This window comes from Petaurus breviceps, unplaced genomic scaffold (assembly GCF_028583685.1).
Source record: "Petaurus breviceps papuanus isolate PSGF00001 unplaced genomic scaffold, PetGlider_PUasm1.0 90591, whole genome shotgun sequence".
Taxonomy (NCBI): domain Eukaryota; kingdom Metazoa; phylum Chordata; class Mammalia; order Diprotodontia; family Petauridae; genus Petaurus; species Petaurus breviceps.
The window spans coordinates 2460539-2473642 of record NW_027187280.1 but is presented as its reverse complement, the minus strand read 5'-3'; the positions used below and the strand labels follow the sequence as shown (position 1 = coordinate 2473642).

The following is a 13104-nucleotide window of genomic DNA, read 5'->3' as shown; positions in this document are numbered from 1 at the left end:
AGCCGTGTGACCTTGGGCAAGTCACTTAACCCCAATTGCCCTACCTTCCCCCCTCCAAAAAAAAAAGAAAAGAAATATTGACTTTGTAAAGCTAACTGGCAAAACTTTACATGGAGTTTTGAAAATCAGATGAGACTGAAGCAACCTGATTTGTTATCTCTGTCTCTGGACTCTCATGGGGACCACATCCTGCAGAGTGGGGCATTATCTTGGTGGGATTGACAGGGAAGCCTCTCTGGACAATTTCAAGGATTTTTACCCCACCCTGGAACAATACACAGAAAAAAGCCCCTGCTGCCAGCAGACACTGACCATGGCTATGAAACTGGTCATTCATCTATTCACTCAACAATTGCTGAATGTCCACTATGGGCCTGATGCTGGATTAGGCGCTTTTAGTCTCCAACTTCCAAGATGACTCAGGGTTCTTGCTTTGATTCTATTAAGAGGTATTCCTATGTCCAAGAGGCATAAATACCCTGTCACCCTGCTGAACACAACCACAGAGCTCACCATGGCTGGGGCTTTGCCGCAGCCTGGAGCTGGACCTCGCTCCCACCATGGGTCTTGAGCTATGGTTTGGAAAGCACCTCAGACCACAGATATTTTACTGCTACCCCACACACAGCCTGTGTCAACACCAATATGAGTATATAAGCAAGGGAGCAGTTACATTATCAGGGTCCAGGCTGGACATGCACCTTCCTGTTTCTGGCCATCCACCTTGGTCTTTGGTACAAATGGGATCACAAGCAGTTTGTGCATGCGTGTGTGGGTATGTGCATGTGTGTGTGTGAACACATATGCGTGTGCGAGACATGTAGGACTTGGAACACTAGGGCTGGCAAGTGCTTCACAAGAGCAGAGCAGGATTCCTCACGTCACATTTCAGACATCTGGCCATCACTTGCATGAGGCTAATAACTGGTATTCTTCATTCAGAATGATGATAAGTGTAGTCCAAGGTAAACTCTCAGGGGTGGGCAGTTCAAAGTGACACCAGGATTGAGGACAACTGTGGAAAAATCTTCTTCTCTGAAAATGAGAATCGGCCTCATTTTTTACTTTCATCCCACCAGGCTGCCCCTCAGGTAGTTGCCCCAGACCAGGCTCAGGAATGCTCCGTGCCTTGGCCATAACCAGGTCCTTCTCTCTCCTGAGTCCAGGGACATGGCTACAGCAGAACTAAGAAATTCGGCAGCAGCCTCGCACTTTCTCCTCCATCTCCTCCATTGGGGCCTTGAACTTTAGGAGAGGAGGGTCCCCACTGGCTACTGTGTAATATACAGAAGTCCCATTGGCACTGTAAGGAGAAGTTCTTGTTCCAATCAAGGGGGTCTTGCTCTCACTGCTGCCCTCACCCACCCCTGTCACCCCACCACCTAGGTGGGGGTTCAGAAAGGGGTGGCTGAGGAGTTTGGCAGCTGCCCTCTGCCGCTTCAGCTCTGACAGTGTCTGGTGGCTGGGCTCCTTGTATACATTCCAGGCCTGTGGCATGTCACGGAGGCCAGGGCTACCATAGGGAAGAGATGTACTCAGGGTGTAGTCTGGCACCTCGTGTACTTTCCAGATGTCGCCATTGGCAAGAGAATATTGGTGGGTAGCAGCCGGAGCTCGGAGTCCATTCTGGATGGGCATGTCCCCATTAGACAATGAGTATGGGTAAGTGCTGACTGGACCCCGGAGGCCATTCTGTATGGGGAGCTCTGTGTTCCCCAATGTGCTCTTGGTCATAAATTCAGAAAGAAGCAATGGCTTTTCCAGCATAGTGTTCTGTGAACAAGGGAGGAAAGTCACCAATTGTTAGTATCATCCAACTCTGAAGGGGCTTTGAACAAAAAGGGATTTTAACTCTACCACTGCTCCTGCTATACAGTGAATGAATGAATAAATGAATGAAAGAATGTATTAAGTCCTTATGATATTCAAAGCACTGTGTTAAATGATGGGATACAAATCTAAAAGTAAGGCAGGGCTATGAGAAGATCTTTATTCCCCTGTGAGTCAGAGAGGCTCAGCACAGGGCACTCCAAGCCCAGGGATATCTGTAGGAAAACTCTCTAATCACAAAGCTCCCCAGGGAACACAGAGCCCAGACAGTTCTTTAGGTTCTGAGTGGTTGCCCAGTTCTGTGAGCACCTCAGGTTTTAGTCAACTTGAAAGCACAAAAATTCCACAAACAGCCCAATTCTGTGCTTTAAAGAAGGACTCTTCACTTTGTAAAATGATTCATCCTAAGGCCTGGTATTAGAGGGGCCCTCAAAACTCTAGTCCAGCTCCATTATCTCAAAAGAGGAGAAATGGAGGCCAGGCAAGTGGAAGTGATTGGCTGAAGCTGTCACAAAGAGTAAGTGGCAGTGCCAAGTCTTGCACCCAGGTTCTTTGACTTCCAGTGTGCTCTGCTTTCCCCTTGCCAGACTGTCTAATCACAAGCAAGTGGTCCTGAGTCAATTAAGTGAACTACAGATCTCACTCAGGGCTATAGACTCAGATAAATATCTGGTCACTTCTACCTGAAGACCAAATATTATGGAAACTACTTAAATTTCATTAAAATGATAGAAGACATGCCCATTCAAAAACTGTCAATTGTCATTTTGTTTCAAGGCAGCAATTAAACTACAAATCAAATTTAAAACTGTAGGCTGGCAAAGGGGAAAGAATACTGGAGCAGAACTCCAGAGAGCTGGGCCTGAATCATGACTTCCTGACATACTGGTGTTGTGACCTTAAGCAAATCACTTGATTTGTCTGGGTCTCAGTTTCCTCATCAGCAAGATGAGGGGGTTGAACCAGATAATCTATGAAATTTCCCCCATTTCACAAATTTTATAATTATACCTTTTTGTTTATTTAAAATTTAGTCACAATCACTTAATTCCTCTAAATGTAACCCTAGAACAAACTGACAAATAATAAGAAAAGCCAGGTGGTCAGTCTAAAATAGACTCCACTTGTGGGTTAGTGGAATGGGCACTAGATTTGATAGTGGAGGACCTGGGCTCAGATTCTAACTTTGCCATTTTGCTAGCATGTGACCTTGTATACATCACTTAATCTTGCTGGTTCAGCTTCTTCATCTGCAACATTAAGTTGTTGCAATAGTGGTACTATCAAGGGGTCATTATTTTCAATTTTTTTGGTTTCAGGAACCTTTACACTCTCAAAAAAATCTTTTATGTATGTGGATTATAGCTATAGATATTTATCATATTAGAAATTAGAATGGATACATTTATAAATATTTATTCATTTAAAAATAATAAGCCCATTGTAAGATAGCGTAACTATTTTTATGAAAAATAACACATTTTCCAAAACAAAAAAATTTAATGACAAAAGGGGCGTTGTTTTTCATATTTTGCAAATCCCTTTAATGTCTAGCTTATTAAAACACAACTGGATTCTTAAATATGCTTCCGTATTCAATTGGTTGCGATGTTATTTTGGTTGAAATTTAATGAAAAAAATCAGGCCTCACACAGATATGTAATTGGAAAACAGAAGAATATCTTAATAGGCAAATAACCCCTTAGTACTAAAAGGGAAATAATTTTGACCTCAAGGACCACTTGAAAGTCTCTTGGGGATGCCCTGGGATCCTCAGACCATACTTTAGAAACCTGGATGATAGTCACTTAACCTCTTAGTGCCCCAGACAACTCTCTAGGACTATAAGTTGCAAATGAAGTGCTGATTTGTATTGGTAGAGCCCGTTCCTCTGGGCTAATCCCCTATGCCAATGAAGTTACAGGTCTAATCCAAAGGGAGAAAAAAAAGATTCAATTTGAAAATGTTTGGTCCAAGGGTAGATTTTCTAAAGAGGAGTCATGGATATAGAGAGATTGACATTGACAGAGGGAGGACCCAGGCCAACAAAATCTCAGATTTTCCATGACAAAATAAATAAATAAATGAATGAATGAATGAATGAATGAATAAGTAAGTAAATGAATAAATGAATGAATAAATAAATGAATGAATTAATGAATGAATGAATGAATGAAAGCTGGTTTACACACATCTCTTCCAGGAACAACAAACTGCAGCATTTTCCAAACTGTATTCCAACTAACTTCAGTGAGACAGAACTAATGAGAGATACACCTAGGGTTTCTATATGAAAATATTCAAGGCTAGCAATATTTTTCCTTCTAGGATATTAAATGTGAAATTATATATACCAAAAATGCTTATTACATATTACCTCCCCCCAACCAAAGAAGAATGGCCTTAATTTCCTTTATTTTGCTCCAAAATTATCTGAAGCCTTTTTGTTTTTTATCCCAGAATTGTCCCCTGTCCTCAATCTCCACAAACATGTTTTCTGTTGACATACAGGATATCTCAAATGTCTTGGTGCCATTCGAGCTTGTATTTCACACACAGACTTTTAGCACACCTTGTATTTCAAGGCCAAAAGTGCTTCACGGACAAATCAGTTTGAAAAATGCAGATGGATTAAAAAGATAAAAAGAATGGCCTGGCACCCAGTGAAGCCATATGTCAGGGCAGGCAGCAGGGGGCACTGTCCTCCTGCATTTGCACACCTTCCAGGTCCATGTCCTATGCCCACTAACCAGAGGGAAGAGATATATTTGCTTTCTCAATGTTTAGTTTTTACATCTTTATATTATCCTACCTCTGCAGACTCTATGAATGACCAAATGCCCATGTCTTGTGAAGACTGCCTGTCCTCTATACCTTTCCCAATTCCTCCAACAAAATCCCAGAGCTGATGATTGCTGAAATCAGGGTTGGGAGGAATCCATCTTCCATTTGAGACAGGCAGTCATTATTTTACATTGCCTGTTTCAGATGCCTTCAATTTTATCACAGGCTGATACATGCCCATTAAGCAGCTCAAAGGAGGCCTTCATCAGCCTCAGGTCTAGACCTGCATTTTCATTTTTACCTTTTTTTTTCCCCAAAAAACCACTATATCTAGCTATCCTTTGATGCTTGACGATACAACACCCAAGCCATGTTCTAGACATGCCACCATGCACACACACCCTACCTCTCCCCACTTTCTACCACTTATTTTGGGAATAATAGTCAAATCAATATTCCCATTACTTCCGGGAAGGGTATATCAATTGACTCCCTATGGCACTACTCTTCATCCCTCTGTCTGCCAGACCAAAATACCCTCACCTAGGCCCCATTGCTCTATATATGTTATGTGTCATCTACCCCTGCTAAGCTGTAAGGACCCTGAGTGCAAGCAGGGACTGTCTGCCTTTTCATTTGTATCCCTAGTGCTTCACTCGCAGTAAGAGCCTAATAAATGCTTTCTCATTCATTCATTTATTCATCCATCTATCACTCTCCCTCTCTCATTTTGATCTTCTCTATTCCCCCCAACCTTACCTTCTAGAACCCTGATCCTCTATGCTTTGCCCTGTTCTTTCCTTTTATCTTCATGACCCTACCCCTTATTCTCATTTTATCCTTTTTCTGTCGCTCACTCTCACCTTCCATTCCTCACAAATCATCCTCATCCATCACCCATTTCTCACCAGTACTCCATGTCTCACTCTCACCCTCATCTTCTGTTTTCACTTTCCATCCTTCACCCTTCATCTTTCATCATTTAACTCTTACTTTCTATCTCTTACACACACCAGTTAGCTTCTGAAAGGAAATTAGAAGAGAAACCGTGGGGGCAATAAACTGAGGAAAAGGAATTCAGGTTGCTCTGAGTAGTTTTTCTACAGGAAAGAACCAGGGCCATTAGGTGGAAGTCACAGGGAGTTAGATTTTCTCTCAGTAGAACACAATCTAACCCTCTAGCCATGGCATCGTGTCATGAGGTAATAAGTTCCCCACCACTGGAAGTGTTAAAACATATCAGGAATAGAACACAAGGGAATCTGCCCTGGTTGAGAGCACAGAGTGTATAATTTCTAGGGGCCCATCTAACCCAAAGGCTCTGGCACAGTTCTTACCGGGTCCTTGTTCTCTTGGTCAGAACGAGTCTCTCTGACATCCCCATTGTAGATGGAGTTTCTGGGCTCCTCGGACGACGCCCTCTGCTGCCACACAATGGCTTCCTCCTCATATTCCTTCCGGTACAAGTTGGTCCTGTCTGACAGGCTAGCCCGTCTGACCACTTTCCTGAAAAGGGAGAGGGAGACTGCCTGATCCTCAGATGTTAGGGAGGCAGGATGAGGGGCGTAAACCCCCACATGCAGTGCCCAGGCAGCCTGCACCCAATCAGGGTCCCACTTACCCCCGACTCCCCGCGCTGGATGTGCGTCGACTCAGTGAAGACTTGTGTCTCAGTTGGGACTTCATGATCACATCATGTTTGTGCTTCAGTTCCAACAGCAACACTTTGAACTCCTCTTCCTCACATAGATCTAAGACAGAAAAACCAGGGAGAGTCAGGCTGGGCACAGGGGTTGGGCCTCCTGGCTTCAGGGGGCTGAGAGCCATTTGCCCAGAAGAAAGGAAGGTGTGACAGCAGGGAGGCAGACAAGCTGCACAGACTCAGAATAAAGCCTGACTTTCTCAGGGGCAGTCAGGGAAAGACCTGGTGGATATCCAGCTTTGTTAGGAGTTACGAAGGGAAGAGGCCTCAGCAGATAGAGTGCTGGGCCTGGAGTCAAAAAGACTTATCTTCCTGAGTTCAAATTGGGCCTTGGACACTTTATTGGTTGTATGACCCTGGGCAAGTCACTTAATCCTGTTTGCCTCAGTTCCCTCACCTGTAAAATTAGATGGAGAAGGAAATGGCAAACCACTCAGTATCTTGCCCAAGAAAACCCCAAATGGGGCCATAGTCAGGCACAACTGAAAAGTAACTGACTAGCACAAAAGGAAGAAGACTAGTCTCATTTCTTGGGACAAAAAAAGAACCCACTCTAAAAGGTATGTGAAACAGGAAGCAAAGGACCAAGGCAATAGCCAGAGGCAAGGTGCTATCATTGAAAGAATTTTGGATTTAAAAGCATAAGGCCTTGATTCAAATCTCAGCTCTACCACCCCTAGCTATGTGACCCTGTGCAATTCACATAGCTGCTTTATTAAAAAAAAAACAAACCCAACTTGTAAAATAGGTATAATAATATTTATGATACCTACCTCACAGGTTGTTGTTATGAAATGAGATCACGTACATAAACATAAACATTGTGTTATGTTTTGTTTGATTTCTTTCTTTCTCTCCCTCCTTTAGATACAAAGTGTTTTGTAAATCATGAATGATACAGAAATGTCAGCTATCATTATTTTAGAGGCAGTTCGATGTAATGGAAAGGACATTAGTCGTGAAGTCAGAAGAGTTCAAGTTCAAATCCCAGAAATGTTACTTGTGTGACCTAAGTTTCTTAGCCTTTCCAGGTTCCCCATCTATAAATGAGGGGACTGAAGTAAATAATCGTTAAAGTCCCTTCTAGTTCCTTCCCTATGATTCAGTTTTATTGTTATGATCAGAGGAGTAAACCAGGACCCTCCAGAGCTGACAGTGTATGAGGGGAAGAGTCCACATGATTTCAGAATGAAAGAGAGAAGAGCTAGAAAATCTGACCTATTGGCATCTCGTCCATGGATGTCCGAGCACTGAGACTAGCTCCATGGGACACCAGCAGCTCTGCCATCTGCATCTGAAACAAAGAGACAAAGCCACTGACAACAAATTACAGGGGACTTGACCCAGGGCCACGGAGACAAATCCTGGGCACCTGGATCCATGGTAGCCTTACAATGACACTGTGACCAGGGCTTGTCCCCTTTGGGAAAGCTTCCCATCTCCCTTTTCTGCACGGGGATACATGCATTTTAAACAAGGAATCCAGGAAGGAGCACTGCTTAATCCAAGGGAATAAGCTAATAGCAGAATTTCAGGTACTAGGACAGAGAGGATCAAGGATAGGGGGTAGGGCCTAGGGAGGTTATTCTTTATGGAAACCTTCAGACTCTCCCCTAAAACTGCCACCTACCCTACCAAGATGGCCCTCTTGTAGTAGAAAGACTCAGTTCTGGAGTCTGAGGACCTGGGTTCACATTCTGGCTCTAATTGCTACCTGTCTAACCATGAGTCATCATTTTTCTCTGGGCCTGGAGGAGACTGGACTAGAGCCTATATAAGGTACCTTCCAGCTCTAAATTCTATTACACTGTTTGTGACCAGATCTACTCTAGCCAAAGTTCAACAAAGAAAGACAGGTACTCTAGGGATTTATAGGTATTTCCTAGGTGACTCCAGGTGGCTTTAGGGGAGGAGACCCAAATAGTGGGCCTACTAGGCTCTATAACAGAACTAATTCTGTTGTAGCTGGGCTTGTCATCTTTGTAAAAGTAGGATGCCCAGGTTCATAAAATCTAGAGGCAAAAGGGTCCTAAAAATTGGAGATAATGTCGTGGAACCATATCGACCTGGAGCTAGAAGGGAACTTAGAGAACATCAAGTCCAGCCTTTGTATTGTACAGTGAGGAAACTGAGGCACAAGGAAGATAAGCATCTTCTGCAGGGCCACACGGCTAATAAAGGTCTGAGGAAGGATTTGATCTTTCCGACTCCAAGTCCAGTCCTCTATCAACTATACCATGCTAATTCAATTTAATTAAACATCTTCATTTTATATTTAAAGAAACTCAGGCCCAGAGAGGTAAAAATACTTATCTAGTCCCACAGCTAATAAGTAACAGACTCAGGATTTGAACCCAGGTCTCCTGAGTCCAGAACCAGTGCTCTTCCCACCACACTATTCTGGACGCTGTGTTTCTAGAGAAACAGTTCTGAAAGTGTAATCTGGGGGCCCATGAGGCTTTCTGAGACCCTTTCAGTACATCCTTGCAGTCAAAACTATCTTCATAATAATATAAGATTTCTTGGGGTGGCTAGGTGGCACAGTGAATAGAGCACTGGCCTTGGAGTCAGGAGGACCTGAGTTCAAATCCGGCCTCAGACACTTAATACAAAAACTAGCTGTGTGACCTTGGGCAAGTCACTTAACCCCAATTGCCCTCCAAAAAGCATATATATATACATACACATATATATATGTATATAAGATTTCTTAATATGATAACTATATCCTTCAGGGGATCCCCAAGTTCAAAACTATTTTTCACAATAATACTAAGATCTTTTCATTTTTAATATAGTAAATATCAACAAATATAACCCACATAAACAAAAGCTGTTGGTGGTGGGAGAGGAGACTTCAATGATTTTTCCAAGTACAAAGGGAGACCAAAGAATATGAGAACTGTTCCTCTATTAAATTCTGAATGCTAACTGCAGAGTGAGGCAAAGGGACCTAGGCATAGATTGTCACCAGGAAATATGAGCCACCATATTTTGGGGATGCAGGATGGGAGGTGAGAGTGAGAAGGTTGCTCTGTAGATCCTTAAAGACACTGTGGAGTATGGGGTGTGTTTGGGCAAGTCAGTCTGCCAGTATATGTTTGGTATACATCATACATGCTGGTTACTACTAGAGGTCTGGGAATGCATGGGCATCAACTCCAGGCAGGAAAACCTTCCAAACCCATGACACCCAAAGCTCTGCCATAAGGTGCTACCATTCACACCGTACAGCCAAGAGGGGTGGAGGAAGTACCTGGCCCCAGAAGGCAGCTGCATGGAGAGGCTCCCAGCCATCCCAGTCCTTGACATCCACTCGTACTCCCTGATCAAGAAGGAGCTCAGCTGCATGAAGGAATCCATTGGCCCCAGCAATGTGCAGCTAAGGGAGGAGAGAAATCTGTGGGTCATTGGGCCTTGAAACACTTTGAGGAGCACAAAATGAGGCACTGTGTTCTCTGCCATGACATCACATTTAAAAGATGAAGTAAGTCAAGATGCTTTTATCAAGCACCAACTGCATACCCAATGCCTAGTACACAATAGGCTATCAAGTTTCATGTTGGGCAATCAGCAATATATTTATGAAATAGTCCCTGACTTCAGAAATCAGAGAAAAATCAGAAAGGAACTCCTTGCCCTCTCTGCTGCTTTAGACACTGTTGAAACCCCCTCCTCCTGGATGGATACTCTCTTCCCTTGACTTCCATGATATTACTCTCCCTTGGTTCTTTCTGAAATTTCTAAATTCTCCTTTACTGAAGTATTCTGTATCCAACTGAATCATTATCAGTTTCCATCCCCTGACGATGGCTGTCCCCAAAACTTTGTCTAGGGCCCCATATTATTCTCTGTCTCCATCATCTCTCCTGATGATCTCATTAGCTCCCATGGGATCCAACTATTATCTTTATGCAAATTGTGTGTGTGTGTGTGTGTGTGTATTTTCTTAATCTCACCTTTTATTCTCGGTCCCATATGATCAATTCCCTGCTGGATAATTCCACTTGGATGTCCCTACAGCACCTCAAACTCAACTTACTCAAACTGGAATAAATCCATTTCTTTCCTCAAAAACACACCTCTCCGCCAAACGTTCTTGTTGCTGTTGAAGGAACCCCCGTCCTTCCGTTACAAAGGTTCTCAACCTCGGCGTCGCCCTCCGCTAACCTCATCCCCTTCTCCCCTTCGTTTCTCTGTGTGTGGTCAGTTGCCAAGTCTTGCTTTTTCTTGCTATCTCTCCAGAAAAGCGGGGCTATCCGCCCAGGTTAGGCCCTAATCACCTCTGATCTGGGCTGTTGTGAATGCCTGCTGTTTAGTTTGTTTCAAGTCTCTTCCTTATCTTTGTCTTGTATCTGTTAGAATACAAACTCCTCCACAGCGGGGACTGGTTTGTTCATTTGTATCCCAAGGGTCTACCACAAAGGGATAGAAATCAAACCCATGATTTCACTGGCACAGGGAACTCCTAACAATGCTGGTTGGCACCTCTGCAACTCAGTCTTAGAGAGGTTCATGGACCACTGACAGGTTACGTGACTTGTCCAGGGTCACATAGCCAGTAATGTCAGAGGCAGGATTTAAACCTAGGTCTTCTTGGTTTTCAGACCCATTCTTTATCAACTATACTATCTTGCCTCCCTCTCATAAGAGGCACTTTGAATTGTTGAATTGAACTTTACAGTCATCTAAGTAAGTGTGAGGGCAGCTAGGTGGTACAGTGGATAGAGCACCAGGTCTGGACAGGAAGACTTATCTTCCTGAGTTCAAACCCAGGCTCAGACACTTACTATCTGTGTGACTCTGGGCAAGTTGCTTAACCATGTTTGCCTCAGTATCATCATCTATAAAATGAACTGGAGAGGAAAATGGCAAACCACTCTAGTATCTTTGCCAAGAAAACCCCGAACAGGTTCATGAAGAGTTGGACATGATCGAACAACAATTATGAATAAGAGTACCTTAAGATGACTCAACATGAGGTCTAGATTATGTAGAGAGGCATGTGGGAAGAAACAGGTCTCATGATAAGGATAGAGAAGCAGGTTGGTGCTGTGGAGGACAGAAGGTAAGGATTTTGTGCTCAGAGAGACATGGTACTCAGCTTAAGATTGCAGATCACAGTATCTCAGAGTTGGAAAGGGCCCCAGAGGCTACCTACTCCAACCACTACCTAAGTAGGCATCCCCTTTACAACATTCAGCAAACGGCCATTCAATTTCTCTCGAAGATTTACAGTGTTGGGGAACTTAGCACCGTATGAAATAATTTATTCCACTTAGCTCTAATAGGTAGCAAGTTTTTCATTATATCAGCATAAATCTGCCTCTTTTCAGCTTCATCCACTGGTCCTAGCTTTGTCCTCTGAGACCAAGATCTGAGAGATGATGAGGAAGAAGATGTAGCTGTCCTGGGAGATGGCTAAAGCAGAGTGAAAATGAAGGCCACTAGAGATAAAGAGATTGAGGACCTATCTTTGTATTTCTAGCATCAAACACAGTGCCTTGCACATAATAGGCATCTAATAAGGATAAGCTTGGCATGATGCCAATGATAATGAGACTGCTTCTATTCTGAATTCAATATTACTAAAATAAAACAATATTTTTAGTCTGAATCTGTGATTTCACCAACATAGCAGGTTGCTCTATGCTGGAAGCAAGGAAACTCCTTATGCCAATGTAAATGAGTAATTATTCTGCACCTATGGCCTTAGAGAGTTACCCAGGAGTCTAAGTGGTTTCACAGAAGGTCACACAATCATTATGGGTCCAGCTTTGATTACAAAATAACTTCTAACTTTTCTCATTAGCCATATTTTAACCCAAGACTTTCTGACTCCAAGGCCAGTCCTCTAGCCACTGCACCACACAGTCTTTCAAAAATAACAAACAAAAATCAAAGAAAAAAAAACTTGCGGTTTGGTAAAAAGCCTATAGTCAGCGCTGAAATAGAGCCCAGTAAGAGCTGTCCAGGGTCCTAGTGTCTTTCTGATTCTTGTCTGACAACACACACTTGATTCTCATTCAGTGTTCCCACCCTTGAATGGTGACCACTGTAAACCATGCACTCTCTGACAGTCTTACCTATATCACTTGTCTATTCCTAAAACAGTCCTTGAACACTGCTGACTTGGGTTTTATAAATCATCCCTATAATCTGTATCCCATGGACTAAACTGATAATAAGCATCTCTAGGGAATGGTGCTAAACTCCTTCTATAATACATGCCCCCCCCCCCCGTGTTATCTCTAGTGAGCTAGCCACTCTTCCTGACTTCAGGCAGGAATGGGGATTTGGGGGTGGGAATCTTTGATATGGAATTAACTATCCAAAAGGTAGACATAAGCCCTCCAGCATTGGAGGTCTTCAGGCATATGACTACTTATTGGGGATGATACAGAAGGATTGGAATAGCCTTCTAATGTCCCACTGAGATTATTTGATTTTATGACTATAAAGTTTGGGGATCTCAGCAATGGAGTACAGGGGCACTATGGTGCAGTGAATAGAGCACTGGATGTAAAAGTCAAGAAGGCCTGGGTTCAAATTCTGACTTAGACATTTAATAGCTGTGTAACCCTTGGCAACACACTTCTTGGAGCCTCAGTTTCCTCTTCCATAGAATGGGAATAACAATAGCACCTGCCTCACAGGGTTGCTGTGATGGTGAAATGAGATATACATGGAAAATGTTATAGAAATGCCAGCCATTATTATTCTCAGAAGCCAACATGTCACAGACATTGTTTTTCACACTCTTAGCCTTTTAGAACCTGAATATCCAT

At 43.2% G+C, this 13104-nt stretch overlaps 1 protein-coding gene across 1 annotated transcript in view; it reads right to left on the bottom strand.

Moving 5' to 3' along the window:
- Positions 1 to 7: 7 nt before the first annotated feature.
- PPP1R16B (protein phosphatase 1 regulatory subunit 16B) overlaps positions 8 to 13104 on the bottom strand; it is a 150777-nt gene continuing 137680 nt past the window's right edge. The window contains exons 7-11 of the mRNA XM_069063557.1: positions 9573 to 9698; positions 7535 to 7610; positions 6236 to 6365; positions 5952 to 6120; positions 8 to 1773 (exon numbers count right to left, since the gene is read on the bottom strand). Of these exons, the coding sequence (XP_068919658.1) occupies positions 1186 to 1773; positions 5952 to 6120; positions 6236 to 6365; positions 7535 to 7610; positions 9573 to 9698 (1089 nt within the window). The 3' untranslated portion in view covers positions 8 to 1185. The remainder of the gene's footprint in view (positions 1774 to 5951; positions 6121 to 6235; positions 6366 to 7534; positions 7611 to 9572; positions 9699 to 13104) is intronic.